Below are 26,250 nucleotides of genomic sequence, written 5' to 3'. Positions count from 1 at the left end.
GACATTTCAAAGTGAGTAACCTTTGTAGTGTATACGGCTTGGTTAGAAGAACATCATCTAAACTCCTGACTGCGTTGAGGTTCTCGAGAAGTAAGCACATAAAAAAGCCTTATGAAAAAGGGCTAGAGAGATGGCTCAGGTTGGCAGCACTGGCTGCTCTTCCAGAGGTCCTAAATTCAATCCTCAGCACCCACATTATGGCTTGCTTATAATGAGATCTGGTGCCCTCTTCTGGTATGTAGGCACAACACTGTATATATAACAAAACTAAATCTTAAAAGAAAAGCCTTATGAAACATTCACTTTTATTCTAAATGGCTATAAAATGTTTAATGTACCTTTTAAAAGGTAAAAAAACATATATTTTAAAAAGTTTACCTGAGTAAAGGCCTGGGGGCCACTTGGGTAATTCAAAGAGGAGGGTGGCATTCCAGCTGAACTAGGTGGCGCTGAGTTCTGGTAGCCAGGTGGTAGGGAGGGGTATGCATATCCCACGCTTCGGCTTGTTTTGGGGTTCTGATTAATAAGCTGTGGTGTTGCTAGAAATAAGGTAACTTTTAAGTTGTATTTTATATTCCAGAATACTTAAAACACCAAAATGATCCATTAAACTATGAAATTATAACATCAATTCTTTTGAACTATAGTTTCATTTATCAACTTAAAAAGAAACAATCATTAGTAACAAGTAATAGCAAGGTCAAAATCTAGTTAATATAGACTACAGCCATAAACACATAGAAAAAGTTTAACATAGTTAACTTACATCCATATTCAGACTTAAAAAAACTATAATGACTACAACCTAAAAGTACTTTAGCAGGTTAGGTACATGAATTTCAACATGTATAATTGATTAAAATGTAGCACAGAAAGCCCAAAACTCCAATTCTAAAAGGACGAAGAAACTCGGATGCTTGGAAGTTAAAACAAAACAAAACAACGGTGGGTACATGTACATGACATAAGTAAAAATATCAACAGTGGGCACATGTACATACATATATAAAAATATCAACAGTGGGTACGTGTACATAATATATATAAAAATATCAACAGTGAGTACATGTATATAATATATGTAAAAATATCAACAGTGGCTACGGTATATAACATGTAAAAATATCAACAGTGGGTACATGTACATAACAAACTTTTCCCCTCTTAATTCCCTACAAGAACACATATTACTTCTATAATCAATGAAGAAAGAAAAATGTTCATAAGCATCTCACCCAAGAAGCCACCTCCTTCAATTTCATCGTAAGTACTATGAGCCACCATAGATCCACTATTGGCATTTGATGTAATACCTAAAAAGGAAATTCATCAACAAGATTTAAATAAGAATGACTGCTATAGTTTCTTCAAGAAATGAACTAATTCCTAAAAATTTAGAAAATTGTTGAAAAAAATTTAGATCATAACCTATCAAATATGTCAAACATTGCCAGGCACAGTGGCGCAGGCCTTTAATCTTAGCACTGGGAAGGCAGAAGCAGGCGGATCTCTGAGTTTGAGGCTAAACTGGTTCACATGATGAGTTCCATGTCAAGGCTACACTGCAAACCCCTATCTCAAAAACAAAACCACCACAAACAATAAAAATCTGGTTAGAAAGATGTCTCTGTGGTTAAGAGCACTTACTGCTCTTCTAGAGGACCTGAGGTAGGTTCCCAGAAACCCACACCAAGCTCACAAACACCTGTAACTCCTACTCCATGGGATTCTGGTTCTTGTGTCTGAGGGACCTGCACACATGTGTACATACCTACACATAGATATATATTGAGAAGGAATAACAAATCTTTTTTGCTTGTTTTTTGAGACAGGGTCTCTCTGTGTATCCTTGGCTGTCCTGGAACTCACTCTGTAGACCAGTTTGGCCTCGAACTCATAGAGATCCGCCTGCCTCTGCCTCCCAAGTGCTAGGATTAAAGGTATGTACCACCACTGCCTCGTTATAACAGTAAATCTTTAAAGGCGCCGCCATCAAGCCTGTGAATGGACCGAGTTGATCCCCAGGAAGGTGTAAAGGAATGGAATCATGGGCTGGAAAGTGTAAACCAACTTCAGTAAATTATACTTTGACTCTTGCAAGTGTGCATGTACACATACACACTAACACATATAAATGTAACAAAAACATAATTTAAAATGAAAATAAAATAGCTGGTATGGCAGCACATGTCTTTAAACCCAGCACTCAGGAGGCAGATGCAGGTGGATCATTGTGAGTTCAAGGCCAGCCTGTTTACAAAGCTGTCTCCAGGACAGCCAGAGCTACTACACAGAGAAACCCTGTCTCGAAACGACAAAAAGAGAGAGAGACAGACAAGCAAACAAAACTCCCAAACAAGCGAATGCTGATAAGAATGTGGGAAAGCAGACTGTTCCAGAGTGCTATTGGGAATGTAAAACAGTACAGTCATTACAGAAAAGTATCCAAGTGCTTCAAAAAGTAAAATTAGGAATACTGAAATTAGTGCATCAAAGAGATGCCTGCATTCCCATTTATTGAACACGCCACACAATAGCCAAGATATAGAATGAACTTAATTGGTCACAAAGAAACTGAGGTATATCTACACAATGAAATATTAGTCCTAAAAAGGAAGGGAGAATACTATGTTAAATGAATTAGTCAGGCACAGAGAGACAAATACTATACATTCTCATTCATATAGCGACTAAAAGAGTTGATCTCAGGGAATAAGGAGAATTGTAACCAGATGATGGGGAAAGAAGGTAAAAGAGAAGTTGGTTAAGGGTAGAAAATTAGTCTCAGGACAATTTCTAGAGTTCTTTTCTTTTTAAAATTTATTTAACTTTATTTTATGTGCGTTGGTATGAAGGTGTCAGATCCCCTGGAACTGGAGTTAGAGACAGTTGTGAACTGCCATGCGGGTGCTGGGAACTGAACCCAGATCCTCTTGGAAGAGCTGCCAGTGCTCTTAACCACTGAGCCATCTCTCCAGCCCCTCTAGAGTTCTTTTGCTGTTGTTTGTTTGTCTGCTTCAAGACAGGGTCTCTCTGTGTAGCCCTGGCTGTCCTGGAACTCATTCTGTAGACCAGGCTGGCCTCAAACTCACAGAGATCCGCCTGCCTCTACTTCCTAAGTTCTGGGACTAGAGGTGTGTGCCCCCACTGCCCAGTCAACTTTCAGAGTTTACAGAACACAAAGGTGACTAAGTTAAGAACAATTCACCATTTTTCAAAATGTCTAAAGGGCTTTCGTTTATTCTGAAACAAAGTCTTGCTATACAGCCCAAGTTGGCTTCAAATTCAAAATCCTCCTGTTTCAGCTACCAAATGCTGACAGGCATGACTACCAAGTCTGGCTTAGAGGAGATGATTGTAAGTGCTCACCAAGTAAGGGAGTGAACAGGTACAGGAGATGGCAGATATCACAATTATTCTGACTAGACAGATCTTCACATATTGTACACCAGACCACCACACTCCACCTTCTACATATGTACCTTAAGTGATAATTCTTAAAAAGCTCAAATGTGAAAATAAAAAATTAAATACTGGCAGGAGAAAGGCCAGGAATATATCTTAGTGGCTGAATGATTGTTTAGCACACGTAAGCCTCCAATTTAGACTCCAAAGTGCTGGGATTACAGGTGTGTGCCACCAAATCCACAAATGTTTCCAATAACCTAGATGCAGCTTTATGGAAAAGGAGCATCAGTCCTGGAATCTTCTTTTCCCTGGAGATTGGAAAGGGATCTTACATATTCTAATTCTAATGGAGTCTAGAAACAGGCTGCAAAGGCCCAGGGTAGTCCACGCTCTCCTTTCTGTCACTGATGGGCTGAAATTACTTCGACTGACTTACCCTCTTGGTTGACAGCTGAATTCAATGAAGGTGGGAGTGCAGCCCGAGGAGGTGCTTTCTGGGAGGGTGGACCTCCAGTGGGAGGGGGCCCAGGAGGAGCTCCTGGCTGAAAAGTGGTGGGCAGAGGTGGATTCTGTAAGGGAAGTGCAGAACCTATGGAAACATGGGTTTTCATGTCATGCACGTACTTAAGACAAATGCCTCAAACAATCTGTACCAAAATCAAGCAGACTTCTAGATCAAAATTTTTAATAAAAATAACCACCAATAAATTAATAGAAATACACAAATTGAGTTTGCAACTCTACGTGCAGTCTACATTTTCTAATGCTTTCTTACCATGCTTCTTAGCTGCCAGTTTTGTTTTGTTTTGGTTTTTCAAGACAGGGTTTCTCTGTGAAACAGTCCTGGCTGTCCTGGACCTCACTCTTGTAGACCAGGCTGGCCTTGAACTCACAGACATCCACCTGCCTCTGCCTCCTGAGTGCTGGGATTAAAGATGTGCGCCACTACCGCCTAACTATCTGTCAGTTCTTAATGTAATATAAATAAACCAACAACCCATGACCTCAGCACTCAGGAAGCTGAGACAAGAGGATTAGCAGGCTGGAAGCCAGTCCAAGGCGGACTGGAAGTAAGACCTCGTCCCCACAGAGAGTACATACACACTAGCACCAAATCACTTCTAGGGTAAATGGAATATTCTGATTTTTTTTTTAACAAACTGATAATAAAACTTTAAGAAGCCATATGAAATATCCCAGAAATAAATTAAAATGAATAAAATTTATGAAAAAAAATTTGAGGGGAGTTCAGGACAGGGTTTCTCTGCGTAGCCTTGGCTGTACTGGAACTCAGTCTGTAGATCAGGCTGGCCTCGAACTCACAGAGATCTGCCTGCCTCTGCCTCCATGTCCAGAGCAATTTTTTTAAAATATAGGTTCTCACTATATATATAGTACAGGTGACCTCAAACATAATGTAATCCTCATGCCTTAGCTTCTCATATACTGAGATTACCAGGGTGTGTGACCATGTCTGGCACATTTTATTCATTTTGTCTACTTGATAAAAATAGAGTATTACACCAATTCTCCAATTTTTATTTTGTTTTGCTTGTTATTATTATGGTATAACTTGTCATAAGTGAAATTATAGGACATTCCTCCTTTGGTGGCTCTTTAAAGTCATTATGGGGAGTTCTGTCTCATCTTCCTCTAATAAATGCACATTCAGTCTGCTTAAAAATGAGATTATGGCCAGGAATAGTGGCGCATGCCTTTAATCTCAGCAGGGAGGCAGAGGCAGGCTGATCCCTTTGAGTTTGAGGCCAGCCTGGTTTTACAGAGTGAGTTCCATGACAGCAAGGCCTACACAGAGAAACTATCTCAAAAAAACAAAACAAAACAAAAAACAAAAAAACAAAAAAGTCGAAACCAAAAAAAGAAGAGATTATGCCAGGCAGTGGTCACACACACCTTTAATACCAGCATTTGAGAAGCAAAGCAGGTGGATCTCTGTGAGTTCGAGGCCAGTCTGGTTCTACAAAGAAAGTTCCAGGACATCCAGGGCCATTACTACAAGTTGTCCATACACACTAACCAAATAAAGAATTCTTGCAGATGATTCAGGTTTGATTTCCAGAACCTACATTGGCTTTACAACTATCTATAACTCCTGTGCCAGGGAAGCCGATGCCCCCTTCTGACCTCTGGCATGGCATGAGGCAAGCATGTAGTGCACTTACATAGAGGCAGGCAGCGGAGTGTAGTGGCACATGCCTTTAATCCTAGTATTCGGGAGGCAGAGGCAGGTGGATTGCTGTGAGTCTGAGGCCAGTCTGGACTACAGAGTGAGTTCCAGGACAGTCAAGGCTGTTAACACAGAGGTACTGTATCTCAAAACAAAACAGAGATGCAGGCAAAACATTTTGCACAAAAATCTAAAATTTAAAAGAGTATTTAATTTACGTGAATGTGTGTGTGCTTGTGTGTATGTAGGTTCCCCAAATGCAAGCAGTGCTGGTGGAGGCCAAAAGAGGATATTAGATACCCTGAAGCTAGAGTTATAGGTAGTTTTTAGTGCTATGTGAGTGCTAGGACTTGGACTCAAGTCCTTTGTAAGAGTATTACACACTCTTAGCCAGAGTCACCTCTCCAGTCCTTTGTCTGTCTACTTATCTACCTACCTACTTACCTATTTGAGACAGTGCCTCATATTGCACAGGTGAGCCTATAAATTATTATGTGGCTGAAGATGACCTTGAACTCTGACCCTCCTGCCTCTACCTCCTGAGCACAGGCTGCTATCCTTGGTTTATGAGGTTCTGGAGAACTGGGGACCTAGAGCTTCAGCTGGGTAAACATTCTACCGACTGAGCCCTACTCTCAGCCCTTCTCCAGTTTTTGAGATCAAGCCTCACTATACAGGCCTGAGCTAATGATGCTCCTACCTCAGCCTCCTGAGTGCTGTATTTTTTAAGATTTATTTTTATTTTATGTGTATGGGTGTTTTATCTGTATGTCTATGAACATACATGCATGCAGTACCACAGAGACCAGAAATAAAAGGGTATCAAATCTTCTGGAGCTGGGATGATGGTTGTAAGACAGGGTTTCACATGTGGGTACTGGGAGCCAAACCTGGGTCCTCTGCAAGAGCAGCCAGGGCTCTTAACCACATCTCTCCAGCTCTTCATGTGCTGGGGTTATAGACATGTAGCCCTATACCTAGTTCCAAGACTTAAAAAACAAATCCCAGCCCTCGGGAATCAGAAGGCTGATCTCTGTGAGGCCAGTTCGAGGCCAGCCTGGTCTATATGAAGTAAGTTCCAGGACAGCCAGAGCTGTTACACAGAGAAATCCTGTCTCAAGATAACCCTATTGTTTTTATACTAGTGACATTAGTGACATTGCTAATAAATTTTAATTATGGTAAACATTTTATAAACCAAAGAAACAAAAGTAGCCAAATATGAAAAATTTGAGAAAGCCATCTTAAACTGTTAAATACTCCAGGACTAAATGGAAAAACCTTTGTTATTAATAAACCTTATTGACCTTAGCAAGAATTAATCAGTGTTCACTGGAAATGTAAAGATAAAGATTGCTGCCAGGCAACTCCTTTATCAAGAAGGCACCCACTCATCTATGACAATACATACAGTTCGAAAGAACAAAGGGCAAGGTGCACTCCCAACTCAGCACTAATAAGAATCTACAACACTAAAAGATGTCTAACCACAAAGTTGCCACGGCTTAATGTTTAACAAAACACAAGCTAGTTTACAGGTGTTTTTCATATCTTTTAGATCACTCTTGAATCCAGAATATTCTGTATTTCATAAAAGTATTTCAAGACAGAGTTTCTTTATGTAGCCCTGGCCATCTTGGAATTCATTCTGTCATTCTGTAGACAACCAAGGTGGCCTTGAACTCAGGCCTGTCCTTGCCTCCCAAGTGCTGGGATCAAACCTGTGTGCTACCATGCCAGGCTATAAAGAGACTTTTTACAAGCAGAGTGATTCCTGGTTTTTCACTGCTGGGGATTGGTCCTAGAGCCTGGAACATGCTAGGCAGTGTTAAGTGATTAGCGCCCATTTATAACATGAAGAGTAAGAGTTCTAAACTCAGCCTTTTCAGATCCCTAAAACCTAATTAATGTGAGGGTGAGAAAGGCAGAAAAAAACAACAGAAAATAGAATGTGAGTACTAGAAACAGGTATAACTTAGAGGTTTTTTTTTTCAATGTTCTGTGTCAAAGGAGGGTGGGTATGTATTTTAAAATTATTACTTATTTATTTTTATTTTAAGTGCATTGGTGTTTTGCCTGCATGTATGTCCATGTGAGGGAGTCAGAGCTTGGAGTTACAAGCTGTGAGCTGCCATGTGTGTAATGGGAGTTGAACCCAGGTGCTCTGGAAGAGCAGCCAATCCTCTTAACTGCTGAGCCTTCTCTCCAGTCCGTTTTTAGTTTTTAATGGCAGTTACTTCCTGTGCATGTCACACATGTGGCAGTTAGAGGACAACTTGTGGGAACCAGTTCTGTCCTCTCCCGTGAGCAGTGCACTGGGGACAGAAGGAACTTATGTTACCAGTGTTGGTAGGTGGTGCTTCTTCACCCACTGAGCCATACTCACTGCAGATCTGTAGTTATAGGTATTTCCAGGTTGCATGACTTAATACATGAGTGCTGAGATCTACACGCCTGTCCTCCTCATTACACAGCAAGCACTCTTAATGGCTGAGTCATCTTTCCAGACTCTAAAATAGATGATACACAATATGCTTTCCCAAACTATTTTATTGTTCACTGAACAAATTATTCAAGCTTCACATTTCTTAGCTGTCAAAGAGATTGCTATGAAAACAATTATTTTTTTTTTGTTTTTTGTTTTGTGTTGTTTTGTTTTTTTGGTTTTTCAAGACAGGGTTTCTCTGTAGCTTTGGAGCCTGTCCAGGAACTAGCTCTGTAGACCAGGCTGGCCTCGAACTCACAGAGATATGCCTGCCTCTGCCTCCCAAGTGCTGGGATTAAAGGCGTGCACCACCACTGCCCGGCTGAAAACAATTATTTTTGAGACAAGATCTCCTATAGAGGTCAGTCTAACCTAAAATTCATGATTGTCCTACCTTAGCTCCCCAAAAGAGAACCTACTGATGCGCATCATCATATCCAACTCTGCTCTGAAATGATGATTAAATAACACAATGTATATACTAGTTTGGTAGAAAACTAATGTCACATGGGGGGGCCCTGGCTCATGTGGCCGTTTTTTGCTCTTTGTGTAGTTTATGAGAGTTTTTTTTTTAAATGTATGTGTGTGTCTATGTGTGGGCTTGTGTGCACACTAGTGTGATGGGCGTGGAGTCCAGAAGAGGATGTCAGAGCCTCTGGAGAAGCCCCGCTTGGGTGCTGGGAACTCATCTCCAGTCCTCTAAGAGCAATATGCACTCTTTCTTTCTGGTTTTTTTGAGACAGGGGTTCTCTGTGTAACAGTCCTGACTGTCCCAGTCCTGGCTGTCCTAGAACTTACTTTGTAGGCCAAGTTGGCCTCAGACTCACAGAGATCCACCTGCCTCTGCCTGAGTGCTGGGATTAAATGCATGCACCACCATGTCCAGTCTCAATATGCACTCTTAATCACTGTGTAGCCCAGGCAAGCCTTGGTCCACCTGTCTTGCTTCCCATGTGCTGAGATTACAGCCACGTGCTACCATGACCAGCATATTTTACTATTATCGTGTGCATGTGTATGAATAATGAGAGGGGCACAAGGCACACATGCCACAATTGTGTGGAGGTCAGAGGACAACTTTCTGGAGTTAGTTCTCTTTTTCCACCATTGCATATTCTACCAATTGAACTCAGATCAAGCTTGCGTAAGCACTTTTACCCACTGAGCCATCTCATCAACCTGACATCTTCAGGCTTATTCTTAGCACATACTCTGAGGAAATGAAACAGTAAAAACTTTCAAATGAAATGGCTATTATCAATAGTTATCTTCTTTTATTCATATTCCCTTAATTATATACAGAAGTCTTCCATCAAGCATGTAGTTTGTTAGCTGTTGAAAGTGATCTTAGAGGGGTAGAGTGGACAGTATTCAAGACTGATTCAAAGTCCTGGCATTTGTTATGCACACACCTGCAATTTAACAATATTCCCAAGTCCCTGGGCTTGGTAGTGCATGCCTGCAACCCGCCCCCCCCCCCACGCCATGGGACATCCATAGGAGACCAGTTCAAGGTCATCTTTAGCTGCATAGTAAACTCAAGAACAAGGCTGGCCCAAACTAAAGAACATCCTGTCTTCCCCACCCCCCAAAAAAGGCTGAAAGAAAAAGAGAAAAGCAAATTTGAACAAGTGGTGGAGCCCAGACCCTTCAGTTCACTCTCTCCATGACCATCCTCATGCCAGAGCAATATCTGAAATTCATTTCCCCTCACAGCTAGAAAATGCACATTATTTTCTAGGACACCACCAAATCCTTTTTGCGTGTGTGTATATCTCAAGTGCTAAGGTTTAAAAAGGCCCGTGCCACCATAGCTGTCATCTTTCAGGACTATGAAAGGACTGCACAAAAATAATCCCTAGAAATCTTAGGAGAGACTGAGAGGAAGATAGCTTGGAGAACCAGATGTTTGGGAGGCTGCGTACAGAGTTGCAATTCAGCATAGATAGCACGACAAGACCTTGTCTCCTTGAAAAGAAAAGAAAAACAAAACACCTACAAAGCAAGAGCAGTAAGAGTTCAGGAATGTAAGCAGTCTATTAAGTCAACTTAGAGATGTGAGGGAAATTTATTTAAAGATTAATTTTTTAAACCATCTTTCTATAAGGTGTAAGGTTTCAAGTATTCAGTGCAAATCTAAAGGAGCAAGTTTCATATTTCTACATTTCAAGCACTCTTCAGTGAATACCTGGCTTGACGAAGCTGGTTTGAAATGCAGGGTCTCCAGGAGAAACATATTGATGGTCTGCTGTTAAATTTGTATTCCCAGATATAGTTGGTTGAGCTACATGAGGAAAATGGTTATTAGTCTGTGGTCCTGTAGATGAATAGTTATATTGCCAATTCAGAAGTGGTGGTAGGTTGGCTCCAAGAAGAAAGCTACCAGAAGGCATTGGTGTAGCAGCTGGGTTCTGAGAAGCAGGTAGTGGCGTTCGGGGAACAGGACCACCATGAAGTGAAGGTGGTACTGGACTGGAAGACACAAGTGGTCTATTAAGAGTCTGCCCAGATCCCTGAGAACCACCATAGTTTGACTGTGCAGAGAATGGATTCAAAGTCTTTGCTGGCATTGGACGAAGAAGCTGGGACTCATATCCTTGGCTCGATGAGACTTGTGATGACATCAATGTATTTTGGACAGGACCTTCAGATGAGACATGAGAAAAATCAGTCTTGCAAATAAATGTAACAATATTTTAAAAAATACAATAGGGGCTAAGAGCGTGGCACATACAAAAGCTCCTGATTCCAATACCCAGGAGTAGGGAACAATAAGTATAGCACTCAGAGGACTACTGCAGGAAGATTGTAAATTCCAAGATAGCCTGAGCTACAGTGAGATTGTATATCAAAAAAAAAAAACAAAAACAAAAACAAAACAAAAAAAAGGGGGCATGGGGAGCACTGGTTTAGGAGTGAAGAGCATTTACTATATGGTGAGCATGGTAGTGCACGCCTTTAATCCCAGCTCTTGGGAGGCAGAAGCAGGTTAAGTCTGTGAGTATGAGGCCAGCCTGGTCTAAATGACAAATTCCAAGGCAACCACTACTAAACTGGGAATAGTGGTATATAATTTTTGTTTGTTTTGTCTTTTGTGTTTTTTGAGACTGGGTTTCTCTATGTAGCACTGGCTGCCTGGAACTCACTCTGTAGACCAGGCTGACCTCAAACTCACAGAGATCTGCCTGCCTCCCAAGTGCTTGGGTAAACTTTTAATCCCAGCACTTGGGAAGTAGAGGGAGGTGAATCCTTGGAAGTTGAAGGCCAGTCTGATTTACTTAGGGAGTTCCAAGCCAGTGAAGGGTTACAACAGTGAGAACCTATTATCAAAACAAACAAACAACCCCCCCACAAAACTAACAAATATTAAATATTACACTCAAGGGCTAAGGAGATGACTCAATGGTTAAGAATATTGACTGCTTTTGCTGGAGAACAGGGTTCAATTCCCAGCACCTACATGATGGCTCAAAACCACCTGTAACTTATAGTCTCAGAGGATCCAACGCTGTCTTCTGACCTCCAAAGGCATCAGATATATGGCATACATGCAAGCAAAATACCCATACACATAAAAATAAAAATATTAAAGAGGTCTTAATTTCCCCTTAAATGTTAAATTAAACAGTAGAGACAACTCAATTAAAAATAAACAGATCTTTTCTTGTTTGTTTTCCAGACAGAGTTTTTCTGTGTAGCCCTGGCTGTCCTCGAACTCACAGAGACCCACCTGTCTCTGCCGCCCAAGTACTGGGATTAAAGGCTTGCGCCACCATCGTACAGCCAGCAGAAGATCTGAAAAGTCATATTAAGAAAACATACATAAACTGGGCATGGAGGTACATGCCTTTAATCTACTGGTTCTCAACCTGTGGGTCTCGACCCCTTTGGGAGTTGCATGACCCTTTTACAGGGGTTGTCCAAGACCATCAGAAATCACAGCTATTTATATTATGATTCATAACAGTAGCAAAATTACAGTTACAAAGTAGTAACAAAAATAATTTTATGGTTGGAGTCACCACACGAGGAACTGTATTAAAGGGTTGTAGTTTTAGGAAGATTGAGAACCACTGCTTAAATTCCAGGGAGACAGAGACAGGTGAATCTCTGTGTAATTGAGGCCAGCTTGAAATAAAAAGCAAGTTCTGGGACAGTCAGGGCTGTTATACAGATAAATACTGTCGGGGGTGGGGAGAAAGAAAAAAAGGAAATAAAACATACATGCTTAATAATTATGTGCAGAGACATTAACTTGGAGCTGCAGAGATGGCTCAGGAGGTAAGAGAACTTGATGTGAAGACCAGTGTCCAGCACTCAGAGAACAAGCCAAGTATCCCACAAACACCTGACTCCAGCTCTGAGGGGTCTCAGGCCCTCTTCTGGCCCCACACAGGCAAAGGCACATGCACCTGCACACACACATGCACAGACTCACACAGACACATAAGTAAATAAAATCAATCTAAAACCAGACATTCATTTATTCAACATACTAGCCACTGGAGAATGGCAAATGAGAACTAAACAGTAACAGAACCACTCAGACAAGCTAGGTGGTTAAAACAAAAAAGAAGTAACAAGTCAGCTGGTGGGAATATTAACTCATGCAGCTGCCACCCCTGCTCCCAACATTTGAAACAGTTACTGTATGATCCTACAGTTCCTTTAGGCTGCACAGCACATTTACACAAATGTTCACTTACAGTGTATATGGGGCTGCCATCTTCCCCACCTTGATGCTAATGAACTAAGCCTCTGAAATTGTAAGCAAGTCCCCAATTAAATGCTCCCCCTTTTAAGAGTTACCTTGGGAGCTGGGTGATTGTGGCACATGCCTTTAATCCCAGCACTCGAGATGCAGAGGCAGGTGGATCTCTATGAGTTTGAGCCCAGCCTGGTCTACAGAGCTAGTTATAGTACACGCTCTAAAGCTACAGAGAAACCCAGTCTCGGAAAAAAAAAAAAAAAAAACTTAAAAAACAAATAGTTGTCTTGGTCTTGCTGGGTGGTGGTGGCTCACAACTTTAATCCCAGCACTTGGGAGGCAGAGGCAGGAAGATCTCTGTAAATTCGAGGAGGCCAGTCTGGTCTACAAAGCAAGTTCCAGGACAGCCAGGGCTGTTACACAGAGAAACCCTGCCTCGACAACAAACGAAGAACTGCCATGGTCATGGTGTCTCTTCATAGCACTACCACAGTGACTAAAACAATATCCCCAAAATGGAGACAACCACTATCAGCAGAAGGATAGCCCTGTGGGATATATCTATACAGTGGAATATGATTTGATCTCAAAAACAAAGCACTGCAAAATGTTATAAATGAATAAACCTTAAAAATATCACCATATTGGGGGCTGGAGAGATGGCTCAGTGGTTGAGAGCACTGGCTGCTCTTCCAGAGGTCCTGAGTTCAATTCCCAGCAACATGGTGGCTCACAGCCATCTGTAATGAGATCTGGTGCCCTCTTCTGGCATGTGGGCATATATGCAGGCAGAATGTTGTATACATAACTAACTAAATAAATCCTTAAAAAAAAAAAATCACGGGGCTGGAGAGATGGCTCAGAGGTTAAGAGCATTGCCTGCTCTTCCAAAGGTCCTGAGTTCAATTCCCAGCAACCACATGGTGGCTCACAACCATCTGTAATGGGGTCTGGTGCCCTCTTCTGGCCTGCAGGCATATACACACAGACAGAATATTGTATACATAATAAAAATAAATATTTTAAAAAAAAATCACCGTATGTTGGGACTAGAGTTCTTGCTCAGAAGAACAGTGTCTGTTGCTATATATGAGGCCTGGAGCTCACTTCCCACCACCACACACAATCTTTTAGTTGAAAGAAGCCAGACACAGGAGGGTGTAATTAGACATGCATTGTATAATTAACCTATATACAATGTCCAGAATAGGAAAACTCGGACACAAAAACCAATTCATGGCTGGGGCACTGGGTTTTCCTTGTCTCTGGGGGTAGCAATGTTCTGAAATTTGGGCTACTGAGATGGCTCATCGGGGAAAGGCATATGCCATGCAAGCTGACAACTTGAAGTCATAACAGTAGAAGAGAATCAACTCACCAAAGATGTCTTCTGCCCTCCACATGTATGCACCATGATATGTGTACACCTTACCACACATACATGCAAACACACAGTAAATAAGAAAAATAAAACGTTGTTTTCTTTAAGTGTGCATACCAGTGCCAAGTATGGTAGCTCATACCCATATATCTCAATATTCCAGAGGTTGAGGCAGGAGGATCTCTGTGACCTCAGAATATGAGGCCAGCCCTAGGGAACAGAGACCGTGTTGGAGGTGGGCTTCCATATTATACACCTGGTCATTGTCATAAAACTATTCCATCCTATAGATGTGATGACCTTCAAGGTTGCTGAAGACACAGTCTAAGAGGGTTGCTCTTCCCCACTCCCTGCTTGCTCATATGAACCATTACAAATGTTTCCTCATGTTCTGTGAACTATCTATCAAATTACTACATCCAAGCAGAAAGGTCACGGGATTCACTGATATAACCAATCAGAAGCACAGGCTGGAAGTCTGGGCTTGGTATTGGTGTTTGAAACAACTTGTGGGGTCACAAATGAACAGGACAGGTTGATTGTAGTTGTTGCACTTGGTGTCTACTGAAGTATATGTGCCCACACCCCAGCGTGGTCACAGAAGGGCTCTCTGTTGTGTGAGAGCAAGCAGACAGAAGCAGTGTTTGTTCCTTTACTACTGACCTCTTCATAACGCCATTTAAATGTCCTCCAAGAGGCAGTGCCCCTCCCTCCCCCACAGACTCATAGGGGCTTAGAAACACCTGTAGTAACATCCCATTCACACAACAGTCCCCTCATAGCAATTACTGGGCAATTTAGTTCCCAGTCAGTGTTTTGCACTCTATTATCTTAAAGCAAGGGGGTAGGGGGTGAGGGACAACTATTTCTCAAAGTCCTTTGTTTCCCCTAATTGCCTATCTACTTCTTATTTCCCTACTAAGATTGCCTTAAAAACCCTACATAAGTAGCTGGACATGATGATGCACACCTTTTATTTCACTGCTAGGGAAGCAAAGTCAGGTGAGTTCCAGGACAGCCAGAGCTACATAGTGAGACCCTGTCTTCAAAAAACCAAACCAAACAAACAAGCAAATAAATACCCTAAATACTTTTTTCCAGTTTTTGTATTTTATAATTTTTTCTTTTATTACTTTCAATTATGTGTGTGTATTTATATGCAGGTACCCACAGAGGTCAGAGGAGTTGGATCCCCTAGGGCTTGAGTTACAAGTAGTTGTGAGCTGCATAATGTGGGTGCTGGCAATGGAATTTGGATCTTCTAGAAGAGCAGGAGGTTCTTTGAACTACTGAGCCATCTCTCTGACTCCATGGGATTTAGGGTTTTTGGTTGTTTAGTTTTCTTGTTCTTCTTAAGACAGCATCTCAGATGTCTTAGTTGGTCTTGAATTCATTATGTAGGAAAGACATCTGGCCTTGAACTTCTTGATCCTCTGCCTCCACCTGCCAAGAGCCGGGATTAACATTTTTACAGGTAGTCATCTGTGGCTCTATTAGGGCAGTCTAGGGAACATGTGGGAACAGAAGCTGTCTTAAGGTTTTAATTGTTGTGAAGAGACACCATGACCACAGCTACTCTTTTTGTTTGTTTGCTTTGTTTTTGAAGATTGAGTTTCTCTGTGTGTAAACCTGGCTGTCCTGGATCTCATTCTGTAGACCAGGCTGGCCTGGACCTTGAATTCACAAAGATCTGCCTGCCTCTGCCTCCCAAGTGCTAGGATTAAAGGCATGCGCCATCACTGCCCGACCATGGCTACTCTTATAAAGGAAAACATTTAACTGGACCTGGCTTACAGGTTCAGCGGTTTAGTCCATTATCATTCATGGTAGGAAACATGGTGGCATCACAGGCAGGCTGTGATGGTGCTGGAGAAGGAGCCGAGAGTTCTACATCTGAATCTGCAGGCAGCAGGAAAAGAGAGGCACACTGGGCCTGGCTTGAGCATCTGAAACCTCAAAGTCCACCCCATGACACACTTCCTCCAACAAGTCCACATCTCCTAAAAGTGCCACTCTCTATGAACCTATAGGGGCCATTTTCATTCAAACCACCACAGCAGCCAAATTAGACAAAAAAAGTAACAAAGCAAAAGAGCATCAGTTCAGTATAGAAAAGTGCTTCACGTTCATGCCAACAGCAGCTTCCGAATCAAAGAGGAACTTGTAACAAGGGTACAAATTGAGACCCTAGGTCTAACTTTAGTAAATTTCCATTCTATAAGACTCATGGAAGCCAGGCATGGTAACTGTGGTAGTTTAAATGTAATTGGCTCCCTTAAGCTCATGGGGAGTGGCATTAATAGGAATTGTGGCTTTGTAGGAATAGGTAAGGCCTCATTGAAGGATAAGGCCTTGTGTCACTGTGGAGGCAGACTTTGAGGTCTCATACATGATTAAGCCACACCCAGTGGTTCAGATCACTTCTTGTTGCCTGCTGATCAAACTGTAGGTCTCTCAGCACCAGTACCATGTCTGCTGCACACATCCATGTCCCACCATGATAATAGACTAAACCTCTAAAACTGTGAGCCACCCCATTACATGTTTTCCTTTGTAAGAGTTGTCACAGTCACAGTGTCTTCACAGCAATAGGAACCTTCAGACAGTAACTCACACTTGTAGCCCCAGTACTTGGGAGGCAGATACTAGAGGGCCACTGTGAGCTGGACGTCTGCCTGAGCTACAGGAGACATTGCCTCACACCTCCCAAACCTCCAGAAACAAACAGATAAATAACTCAACAGAATCCTAGCACCTGGAAGAGTGCATGCCTCATGGACTGATAGTTCACATAGATTTTGGAATAGACCTTAGAAACCACTGCTTTAAACTGGATGTTACGGCATACATCTGAAATTCTAACAATTTGGAGGCAGAGACAAGAGGACCCCACCAAGTTTAAGGCCAGCCTGTTCTACATAGTGTTGTAGGCCAATGATGGACACCCAGTAAGATTCTGTCCTAAGAGAAAATGACAGTGGCGGCAGAGGGAGAAGGATGATGCACATACAAACACACACACACACACACACACACACACACACACACACACAGACATTCAGGTCAGCGCTGCTAAACTAGCAAGACACTGTCTCAAAAGCAGAATGCCTGGATATGTTAGCTCTATGACAGCATGCTTGCTAGCTATGTGAGACCATGTGCTCAATCCCCAGCAACCCTAAAACAAAAAACTAACTGATATAGATAACTTATAAAACAATTGATGTCCTTATTATTCTTCATAAATCAAACATAAAATTAAAAGAATCCTTCAGGTAGCATCACGCCAATTAATACAAAAACCATGATTTATAAGCTGCCTAGTAAGCCTACTAAACAGTTAAGACACACTGAGTTAACTACCTCCTTTACATCAAAGTCCATGGAGAAGAGAAGGTTGGTCCTGGCAGTTCAGGCCTATAACTTGGGAGGCTGAGGTAGGAGGATCACATGTTCAAAGATTGGAGAGGTGTCTCAGTGGTTAAAAAAGCACTGGCTATTCTTACAGAAGATTTGAGTTAAATTTGCTGCACTCACATGGCAACTCACAAACCTGTAAATCCAGTCCCAGGGAATGGACAATCCAGAGGGCCTAACTTAGTACCTTATCTCACACCATTAATCAAAATACATTCTTCACCTGAAGAATCTGTCAATGAAAACAAAAGGAAAGAAAAGCCAGTTGTGATGGTATTTACCTATAACCACAGCACTTGTGAGGTGGAGGCCTGTACAGAAATCTTTGCTACAGTTAGCTTAAGGCCAGTCTGGGCTACCTGAGACTCAGTCTCAAAAAAACAAACAAAAAGGGCTGAAGGCATGGTTAAGGGCATTTGCCTCTCTTTTAGATGACTAGAGGTCAGTTCCACGTATGGTTCACAACTCCACGTAACTCCAGCTCCAGGGGATTAGACACCCTCTTCTGGCCTCTGATGGCACACACAGAGGTTTAAAAAGCAGGGGTGGGGGTGCATTAAGGATGTAGCTCAGCAGGGAAGTGTTGGCCTAGCATTCAGAGAGCCTGGGTTCGCTCCTCAGCACCATAAAACGGCAACAAAAGGAGGAAAGTATCAAGGGGTGGTGGTGTACGCCATTAATCCCAGCACTAGGAAGGCAGAGGCAGGCACATCTCTGTGAGTTTGAGGCCAGCCTAGTTTACAAAATGAGTTCCAGGACAACCAGAGCAGTTACATGGAGAAACTTTATCTCAAAAAACAAAAAGCCAGCAATCCTGTGCTGCAGATATAGGTATATATCTATATAAGGAAACCCAAAACTAGGCTCTGGGCCCTGATTCCTGCACTAGTTCAAGAAGAATAGGGAAGTAATCTGATGACACTGTGCCATTGGCCAGAGGCGGTGGGAGTGCTAGCTCCTGCTACTGTCTCTTCCCAGAGTCCCGCCAACCAGCTGTGACAGAGAAGCAGTTCACTAGCTACTACATGCAACAATGTTGCACTCTCGGGACTTTGCTTTTTTCTTCTAGCAGTGCTGAGCATTGAACCCAAAACCTTGTACAAGCTAAGCAGGTGCTTCACCTCCTAGTGTTATCTCTGGCAGACATAATACAGAGGTACATAAAGAATTATGGGAGCTCAGTTTCTGCCCATTCTGAGAACAATAAATGGAGCTCAGCCACAATAGCCAGTAGGAGGGACTAGACATAACCTTTATGCAGAGCCTGTTTCAGAATAAAGACTGCCCATAAAAGGGGCTGAACCAGTGGCTCAGCAGTTAAGAGCACTTGCTGCTCTTCCGAAGGACCCAATTTCAGCTGTAAGCACCCATATCAGGTAACTCACAACTGCCTGTAGCTCCAGCTCCAGGGCATCTGATGCCCTCTTTTGGTTTCTGAGCGCACCTTCACACGTGACACACACACACACACACACACACACACACACACACACACACACACATATACAGAGAAACTAAGTGTAAGCATGCACACATACACAACTTTTTTTTTTTAAGTTGAAAATGTGACTTGAAGAGATAGATGGTTTAGCAGCAGTTAGGAGGAGAATTGCTCCTCCAGAGGATCCAACTTCAATTACCAGAGCCCATGTCAGACGGCTCACAACCACCCGAACTCCAATTCTAGAGGATCCTACAATTTTGGCCTATGTGGGCACCTGTGAGTGCACACAAACACACACACACATACACAATTTAAAATAAATAAAAGCTGGGTAGTGATGGTGCACACCTTTAATTCCAGCACTCAGGAGGCACAGACAGGCGGATCTCTGTGAGTTCGAGGTCAGCTTGGTCTACAGAGCTAGTTCCAGGACAGCTAGAGCTACAAATGGAAAGCTTGTCTCAAAAAACCCAAGAGTTTTCTATCTGCAGGCATATGATTCTATTCCTTACTTTAACTAAGCACATTTTTTTTCAGTCCCTATCACACTGAACCACAATCACCAGCTCCATATCTGAATTCACAAATGGATCTAAACCCACCCGTGAGTGCTCTCTTATTCTCTCTTACGGTCAAGGTCAGAACATGGATGTGCAACAGGTGCGTGTTTAGCTTTGACCAACTAACGAAGTAAGTAGGACACGGAAATACCAGCTCCCTAATCCTGGCACTCGAGCAACTGAGACAGGAGGATCACCACAAGTTTCAGACCAAGTGCAGATACAGAGTGAGACACTGTCTCAAAAAACTAACTAAAATCAATGAAATATCACCAGCACAGCCTATCATCCTGGTTAAATTCCTGCAGCATCCCACAATCCTAATAACTATACTGACATGTAAGCTCACAGGCACATTTACAGAATTTGCTATTTAAGTGCAATTTATAAGAAAAACCTATACCAGAGACATCTTGCTTGTTCTCACCTTAAAGGGAATGGTTTCATCTTCTGTGCAAATGTTACTGTCACAGAAGAAAATGTAGTTTACATAATTTGTTACTATAAACTTAAGAACCAATTCAAGTTGACTTGTCAATGCCTCTAGCTTCTCTTGCCCTGCCCACATAGCTGCCTACCCACAGACATTTTTAAGTCTTATAAAAGAGCCCTTTTTGGAAAGAAAACAGTAGTCGTCTTTAAACGCATTGTAACCAGCAATTTTAGTCACTGGCTATTTTCTCCAACTCCAATGGGCACAGTAAGTACTTGAGTATTATTCTCCCTGTCTTCTTCCCACAAAGCAAAGATTTGTAGGCTAATTTGTAAGTAGGCAGGAAATGTGTCTTTATTATATCAATTAAAATACGCTTAGCAATTCACGCTGTAGAAAAGCTTCAGGAATCCTAGAAGAGGTATCAAATTATAAGATATTCTCATGTCAAATGATAAACCATAGTGCCAGATGTACACTCTCCCCCGGTTCAGAGAGTTGTGTCTACGTCCCAAGTGGGGAAGAGTCCTCTAGAAACGATCCCTAGTCTTCCATCTATTTGGCTTGCCCACAACCGAAAAACTGCACAGGCGGCCAAGGGACAGCTGTGGGAAGATCCTTGAAGAAAGATCCCTGGAGAGATGAGTAGTCCTAAAGGGGTCTGCCAAAGGCGGAGTCATTCATTCGTCTCTGCAAACTCGGGCTAATAAACACGATCCGCACCCCACTGCGCTCCGAACTCACGAACCCTGCCCTCCAGGACACCGGACTGAGGTTGGCGCGGAGGGTGATGACACCCAGACACTATGCCCTCCCCTGTAAGGCAGTTCTAAAGAACTGATTTCGTCTGCGATTTTTTTTTTACACCCCTTGTTTCTCTCGGACGCTGCAGAGCGCAGGTGCTTACAGTTTGCTGGCCGAATGTATAAATACATGCGAAACTGTGCCCCCAGCGCGGGACTGCAGGTGCACGGCGGGGCAGAGCCGTCACCTGCCACTCCCCGCGGCAGACCCAGCAGGGAGGTCTCCCGGGTCCTGGCCGTGCTGTCCTCCCCGCCCCCATGCGGCACTCACCGTTGGTGAAGGGAGACCCAGAGGCCGAGGCTGCCCCGTTCTGGGCCTGGAGGCCAGCTGCGGCGCCGCGGGCAGCCGGGATCCCGGGCTGGGCCATGGCGCCCGGAGTTCTTAGGGTAGGACTGAGTCCTCGGGGTCGATCGCAGCGCCGAGCCAAGAGCTCTAAGAGGAAAGCAGAGGGAAGGGAGCTGAAGGCCGGAGAAACGGGACACGCGAGGGCGGTACGTCAAGGCCGAGGCATGGCGTCTCGGTCTCCTCAGCCCGCCGGCGGCCACGACCCGGCCTGGGCGCGGAGAGGCTCGGGAGTCAGGCCGGCGGGGCCGCGAACGCCGGGCTCGGAGGCGCCAGCCGAACCCGGAGAGGAGGGAGGTCCTGGGCGGAGCCGCCGGCCGCGCAGGCACAGTGGGGACACGTGGCACTTCCGGTTCCGGCTGGCGGCTCTGAGTCCCGGCGGAGCTGCCCCGAGGCCACCTGACAGTCCCGAGTCCGGGCCCGGAGAACCGTGCACGGACTCGCCCGCCACGTCACTGACTCCCGCCGCCCACCGGAAGTGGCAGTGTGGCCACTACGAAAATCCCCGGCGTGGAGAACGTCACCTCCCTGACAGATCGGGCATCTGAGGGCGGTGCGGACTTTTAGAGTGGGCTAGGACAGACCCCGCTTCTCCTCTAGGAGTCTCTGAGGATTACCTGGGACAGACGTCATCGTCTACGGTCGAGACCCAGCCATCGCTAGTGACTCAGTCCGTGCTATGCCGGGTGTAGAGGGCAAGAGACTTTTTTAAAAAGATGCTAAAATATATGTGTATGTCAGTGTCACGGGCCGAACCTGGTAGCAACTGAGAGGCCGAAGCAGGAGGTTCGAAAGTTCGAAAGCGTGAAAGGTCTGGCAGGGCTGGAGAGGTCAAGGTGAAAAGAAAAAAAAAAAAGTGGGATGACGTTAAGGAGGAAGTCTTTTCTTAACTGGAAGACTGAAAGGTCATTTTAATTTTAACGTTAGCGTATTCATAACATAGTCACTCCAAAGTACGCTCCCACACGGGGATCGGCACTCCCCATTCTTCCTCTCCCAATGTTGACCTTGGAACCTAAGGTCTTAGGAAGTTCCTTTACCACTCAGCGCACAACTTCTAACAGCAAGTATTTAGTTAATACTGAGGCTCGGGGCCTACCACATTAAATAGTAGTTTTAATCCAGAGGTGGTACTGTACTCCTGGAGTTCTGGGTACTGGAAAATGAGGTGATTTTGAATCCAAGACCAACCTGGGCAATTTAGCAGGACTCTGTTTCTCAAAAAAGGGTTAGGGATGTAGGTTACTGATAGAGAGTTTGCTTAACCTTGTTAGGAAGAAAACCTGAGTTCAAAATTTAAAGGCAGTTTTAATTCCTCTTTTAGGAGTTTACATTAAGGTGAATAATTCACACTTCCCTTCTAGACAAGTAATTTGTGGGCTTCTTTAATTTTTATTTTTTTTTAACCCCAAATAGACTTTTTGACTTTTAAGGCCCAACCAAAGTAGAAACTGGTTGGTTACACAATGTAACTAGTGATATCAATAGTAATCTTAGCTACCTTCCTTCTGCTTTGGTTTTTCCTGCTCCACACTGACTACAAAGTCCTTCACAGATGTGCACTGCTGATTAAAATGTCATGTTATGCCATGAGTTTCACAACGTCAGGGGAAAGTACAACTTACCTAATCATTAGACATCTCGTGCCTGCTGTGAAGTATTACACAGAAAAAGAGCACAGTCTGAAACTACTGTCAGACCCAAGGAGCAAGCAGTAACTACATATAAAAATTTATCCTCTCTAGAGGGTGGCGGTGCACACCTTTAACTCCAGCATTTGGGAGGCAGAGGCAGGTGGATCTCTATGAGTTTGAGGCCAGTCTGGTTTTACAAAGTGAGTTCCAGGACATCCAGGACTGTTATACAAAGAAACCCTGTCTTGCTAACTAACTAAATAAATTTTAAATAACTATATAAAAATTTAGCCTTTAGCCAGGCATGCCTTTAATCCCAGCACTCTGGAAACAGAGACAGGTGGATATCTGTGAGTTCCAGGACAGCAAATACTGCAAAGAGAAACCCTGTCTCAAAAACAAAACAAAAATTTAAAAAAGAGGGGCTGGAGAGATGGCTCAGCGGTTAAGAGCATTGCCTGCTCTTCCAAAGGTCCTGAGTTCAATTCCCAGCAACCACATGGTGGCTCACAACCATCTGTAATGAAGCCTGGTGTCCTCTTCTGACCTGCAGACAGAATACTGTATACATAATAAACAAATAAATAAATATTTTAAAAAAATTTTAAAAAGAATGTATCCTAACCTTGATTTGTTATCATTTACCTCAAAACCATACTAAAATCTATTTTCTCTGAGTGGAAAAGATTTAAAAGATTGTTTTAAAGATTATTTTCTGTGTGTATGAGTGCCTACCTGAAAGTATTTTACACCATGTGGATGCAGTGCCCGCAGAGGCAGGAAGAGGACATTACATCCTCTGGTGCTGGAGTTAACAAGCAATTGTGAAGTCCCTGATGTGGGTGATGGAAAAGGAACCTTAGTCTTCTGTGCAAGAACAGTCAGTGCTCTGTTGTTGGCTTTTTTGGATTTGTTTTGTTTTTAAACTCTTTTGACTCTTTGCTCTTTTTGGCAGCCCACCACCCAGCTCCCAAATAAATACACGGAGGCATATTCTTACTTATCAATGCCCAGCCTTAGCTTGGCTTGCTTCTAGCCAGCTTTTCTTAAATTACCCCGTTTATATTTTGCCTCTGGACTTTTATTTTTCTCTATTTTATATGCATTTCTTTTTTCCCTTCTTTCTCTTTCTTTTCTGCCTTCCTTCATTCCTTTCTCCCTCCCACTATTGCAGGTTCTGTAGCTGGGTGGCTAGCCCCTTGAGTGCTCCTTCTTCTCTTGTTCCTTGATCTTTCTTGCTTCTCTTTTTCTCCTATTTATTCTGTCTGCCAGCCCCACCTATCCTCTCTCCTGCCTTGCTATCCACCATTCAGCTCTTTATTAGACCAGTCAGGTGTTTCAGACAAGCAAAGTAACACAGCTTCTTAGAGTTAAACAAATGCAATATAAAAGAATGCAACACATCTTTGCATCATTAAATAAATGTTCCACAGCACAAACAAATGTAACACACCTTAAAATAATAGTCCACAACAGTGTTCTTCTCTGCTGAGTTGTCTCTTCATTCCCCCACCCCTTATTACAAAGTCCAGGTAGGCTTCTTTAGAATGAAGATACTTATATTCAAATTTTCACCTAAAGCATCTCTTACAACACCCTAAATTACATATCTAAGAACAGTAAAACAACAAGAAAAAAAAAACAGAACAAAACCACGTCTTGCTTTACAGAGAAAATAGAACTCAAAGAGGAAACAAAGCTTTGAAAGGTTAGAAAAAGAAAAGATCACTCTTCAAAGAGGTAAATGCCATGATTTCTAACTTCTGTTGGCTTTATCGTCTCTTTATATTCAATTCCTGTGGAATAATCTTGGTTTGTTGACCTTGGCACAGTGGTTTGATTTGGTTACATGAATCTTTCTTTGAACTTTGTCCTGTTTAAGCAATATCTGTGTGTTCAAATCTTTAAAAGTACATAACCTCATTGGTTAAATTAGTTAAATATCTATAAATAGTTTGCTAATAAGTAAACAATTGTGTTCCATCTTTAAATTTCCCTGTTGCTATTATTAACCCCAAACTATGGTTAAATCTCTGAATGTTTTTTACATTTTCAGTTAGTCGACTTTAAGATACTGAGAAGCTAGGCAGTGGTAGCACATGCCTTTAATCCCAACATTTGGGAGGCGGAGGCAGGTGGATCTCTGTGAGTTCAAGGCCAGCCTGGTTTATAGAGCTAGTTCCAGGACAGTCAGGGCTACACAAGGAAACCCCGTCTGGAAAAGCAAAATCAAACAAACAAGAAAAGATACTAAGGAGATGCCAGGCATGGTGGCATATGCCTGTAATCCCAGCATTTGGGAGGCAGAACCAGGTGGACTGATCTCTGTGAGTTTGAGGCCAGCCTAATCTATATAGTAAGTTCTAGGACAGCCAGGGCCACACAGGGAAACCCTGTCTTGAAAAAAGAAAAACAAAAGAAAGAAATTTGCTGATATGCATAAGTAGACTGAGGCTCACAATAGGCTCCTTTGCCCATGCACTCAGGGCTGTTAGGTTATCAGCTGATGAAATCAAACTTTCAGGAAGGGATAGTGGAGAGAAGACTTTGTAGGAAAAGGTGCTCACTGCCAAGTCTCATGACGTAAGTTTGATCCCAGGAACTCTCATGGTGGACAGAAACAACTCCCTGGTAGCTGTCCTCTGACCTCCAAGAACCCACAGATACACATGTGCACATGCACACGCACACACACACGTGAGAAAATACATATATTTAACATTATTTTTAGTTTAGTCTTTGTGTCTTTCACATCATGCATCTCTATCCCATTCTTTTCCCTGTCTCTTCGTATCCACCCTCTGCCCTTGTAACCTCCCCCGAAAATAAAATAAAATAAAATTTAGAAGAAAGAAAAAAGAACAACCAATCTCGTCATGGAAGCTGCAGTGTGACACTGTGAGTCACACAGTAAACCCCTCTGTCCATACATCTCTACTTGCAAGTGTCCATTGTGAAGAGTCATCGGTCTGGTTCAAGGCCTCTGGATTCCATTGTTTTTGATGCTGAGCCCTCACTGGGACTCCTCTTGGTTGTCCTGCTGTTGCCCTGTGTCATGGAGATCCTGCAGTTTTGGGTCTGCAGGACCAGTCCCTTCACATGCTCCAGCAGATCACAGACGGAGTGGATGTTGGGGTGCGCCAACTCCTAACCCTGGATCTGGGCTGCCAGCTCTTCCTTGTCCTCACCACTAGGGTGAGCTCTCCTGCATTGCCCTGGCTAGTTCACCACTTGGGACCATGAGAAGGGGTGAGACCAGTTCTCCAGCTTCCGTGTCCTCAGTCCTCAGGGTCGGTTCTCCTACATCCACGCCTCCAGGGCCAGCTCTACTGTGTTGTCCAGGTGTGGCTTAGGGCTCACTCTCCCAAGTGCTGCAGCTGAGGAGGGGCAGGGACCTCAGGACCAGCTCTCTCATCTCCCTCGGGCATTGATGGGGGTTAAATTTC

At 43.2% G+C, this 26,250-nt stretch overlaps 1 protein-coding gene across 1 annotated transcript in view; it reads right to left on the bottom strand.

The window, feature by feature from the left end:
- Sec24a (SEC24 homolog A, COPII component) overlaps positions 1 to 21,460 on the bottom strand; it is a 64,249-nt gene extending 42,789 nt beyond the window's left edge. The window contains exons 1-5 of the mRNA XM_048437615.3: positions 21,099 to 21,460; positions 10,270 to 10,725; positions 3,845 to 3,997; positions 1,236 to 1,313; positions 379 to 539 (exon numbers count right to left, since the gene is read on the bottom strand). Of these exons, the coding sequence (XP_048293572.3) occupies positions 379 to 539; positions 1,236 to 1,313; positions 3,845 to 3,997; positions 10,270 to 10,725; positions 21,099 to 21,195 (945 nt within the window). The 5' untranslated portion in view covers positions 21,196 to 21,460. The remainder of the gene's footprint in view (positions 1 to 378; positions 540 to 1,235; positions 1,314 to 3,844; positions 3,998 to 10,269; positions 10,726 to 21,098) is intronic.
- Positions 21,461 to 26,250: the final 4,790 nt, after the last annotated feature.

The sequence above is a fragment of the Myodes glareolus genome, chromosome 9, assembly GCF_982192425.1.
Source record: "Myodes glareolus chromosome 9, mMyoGla1.1, whole genome shotgun sequence".
Lineage (NCBI taxonomy): Eukaryota > Metazoa > Chordata > Mammalia > Rodentia > Cricetidae > Myodes > Myodes glareolus.
Note: the sequence above shows the minus strand (reverse complement) of the source record. Positions and strands in the feature narration are given on the sequence as shown.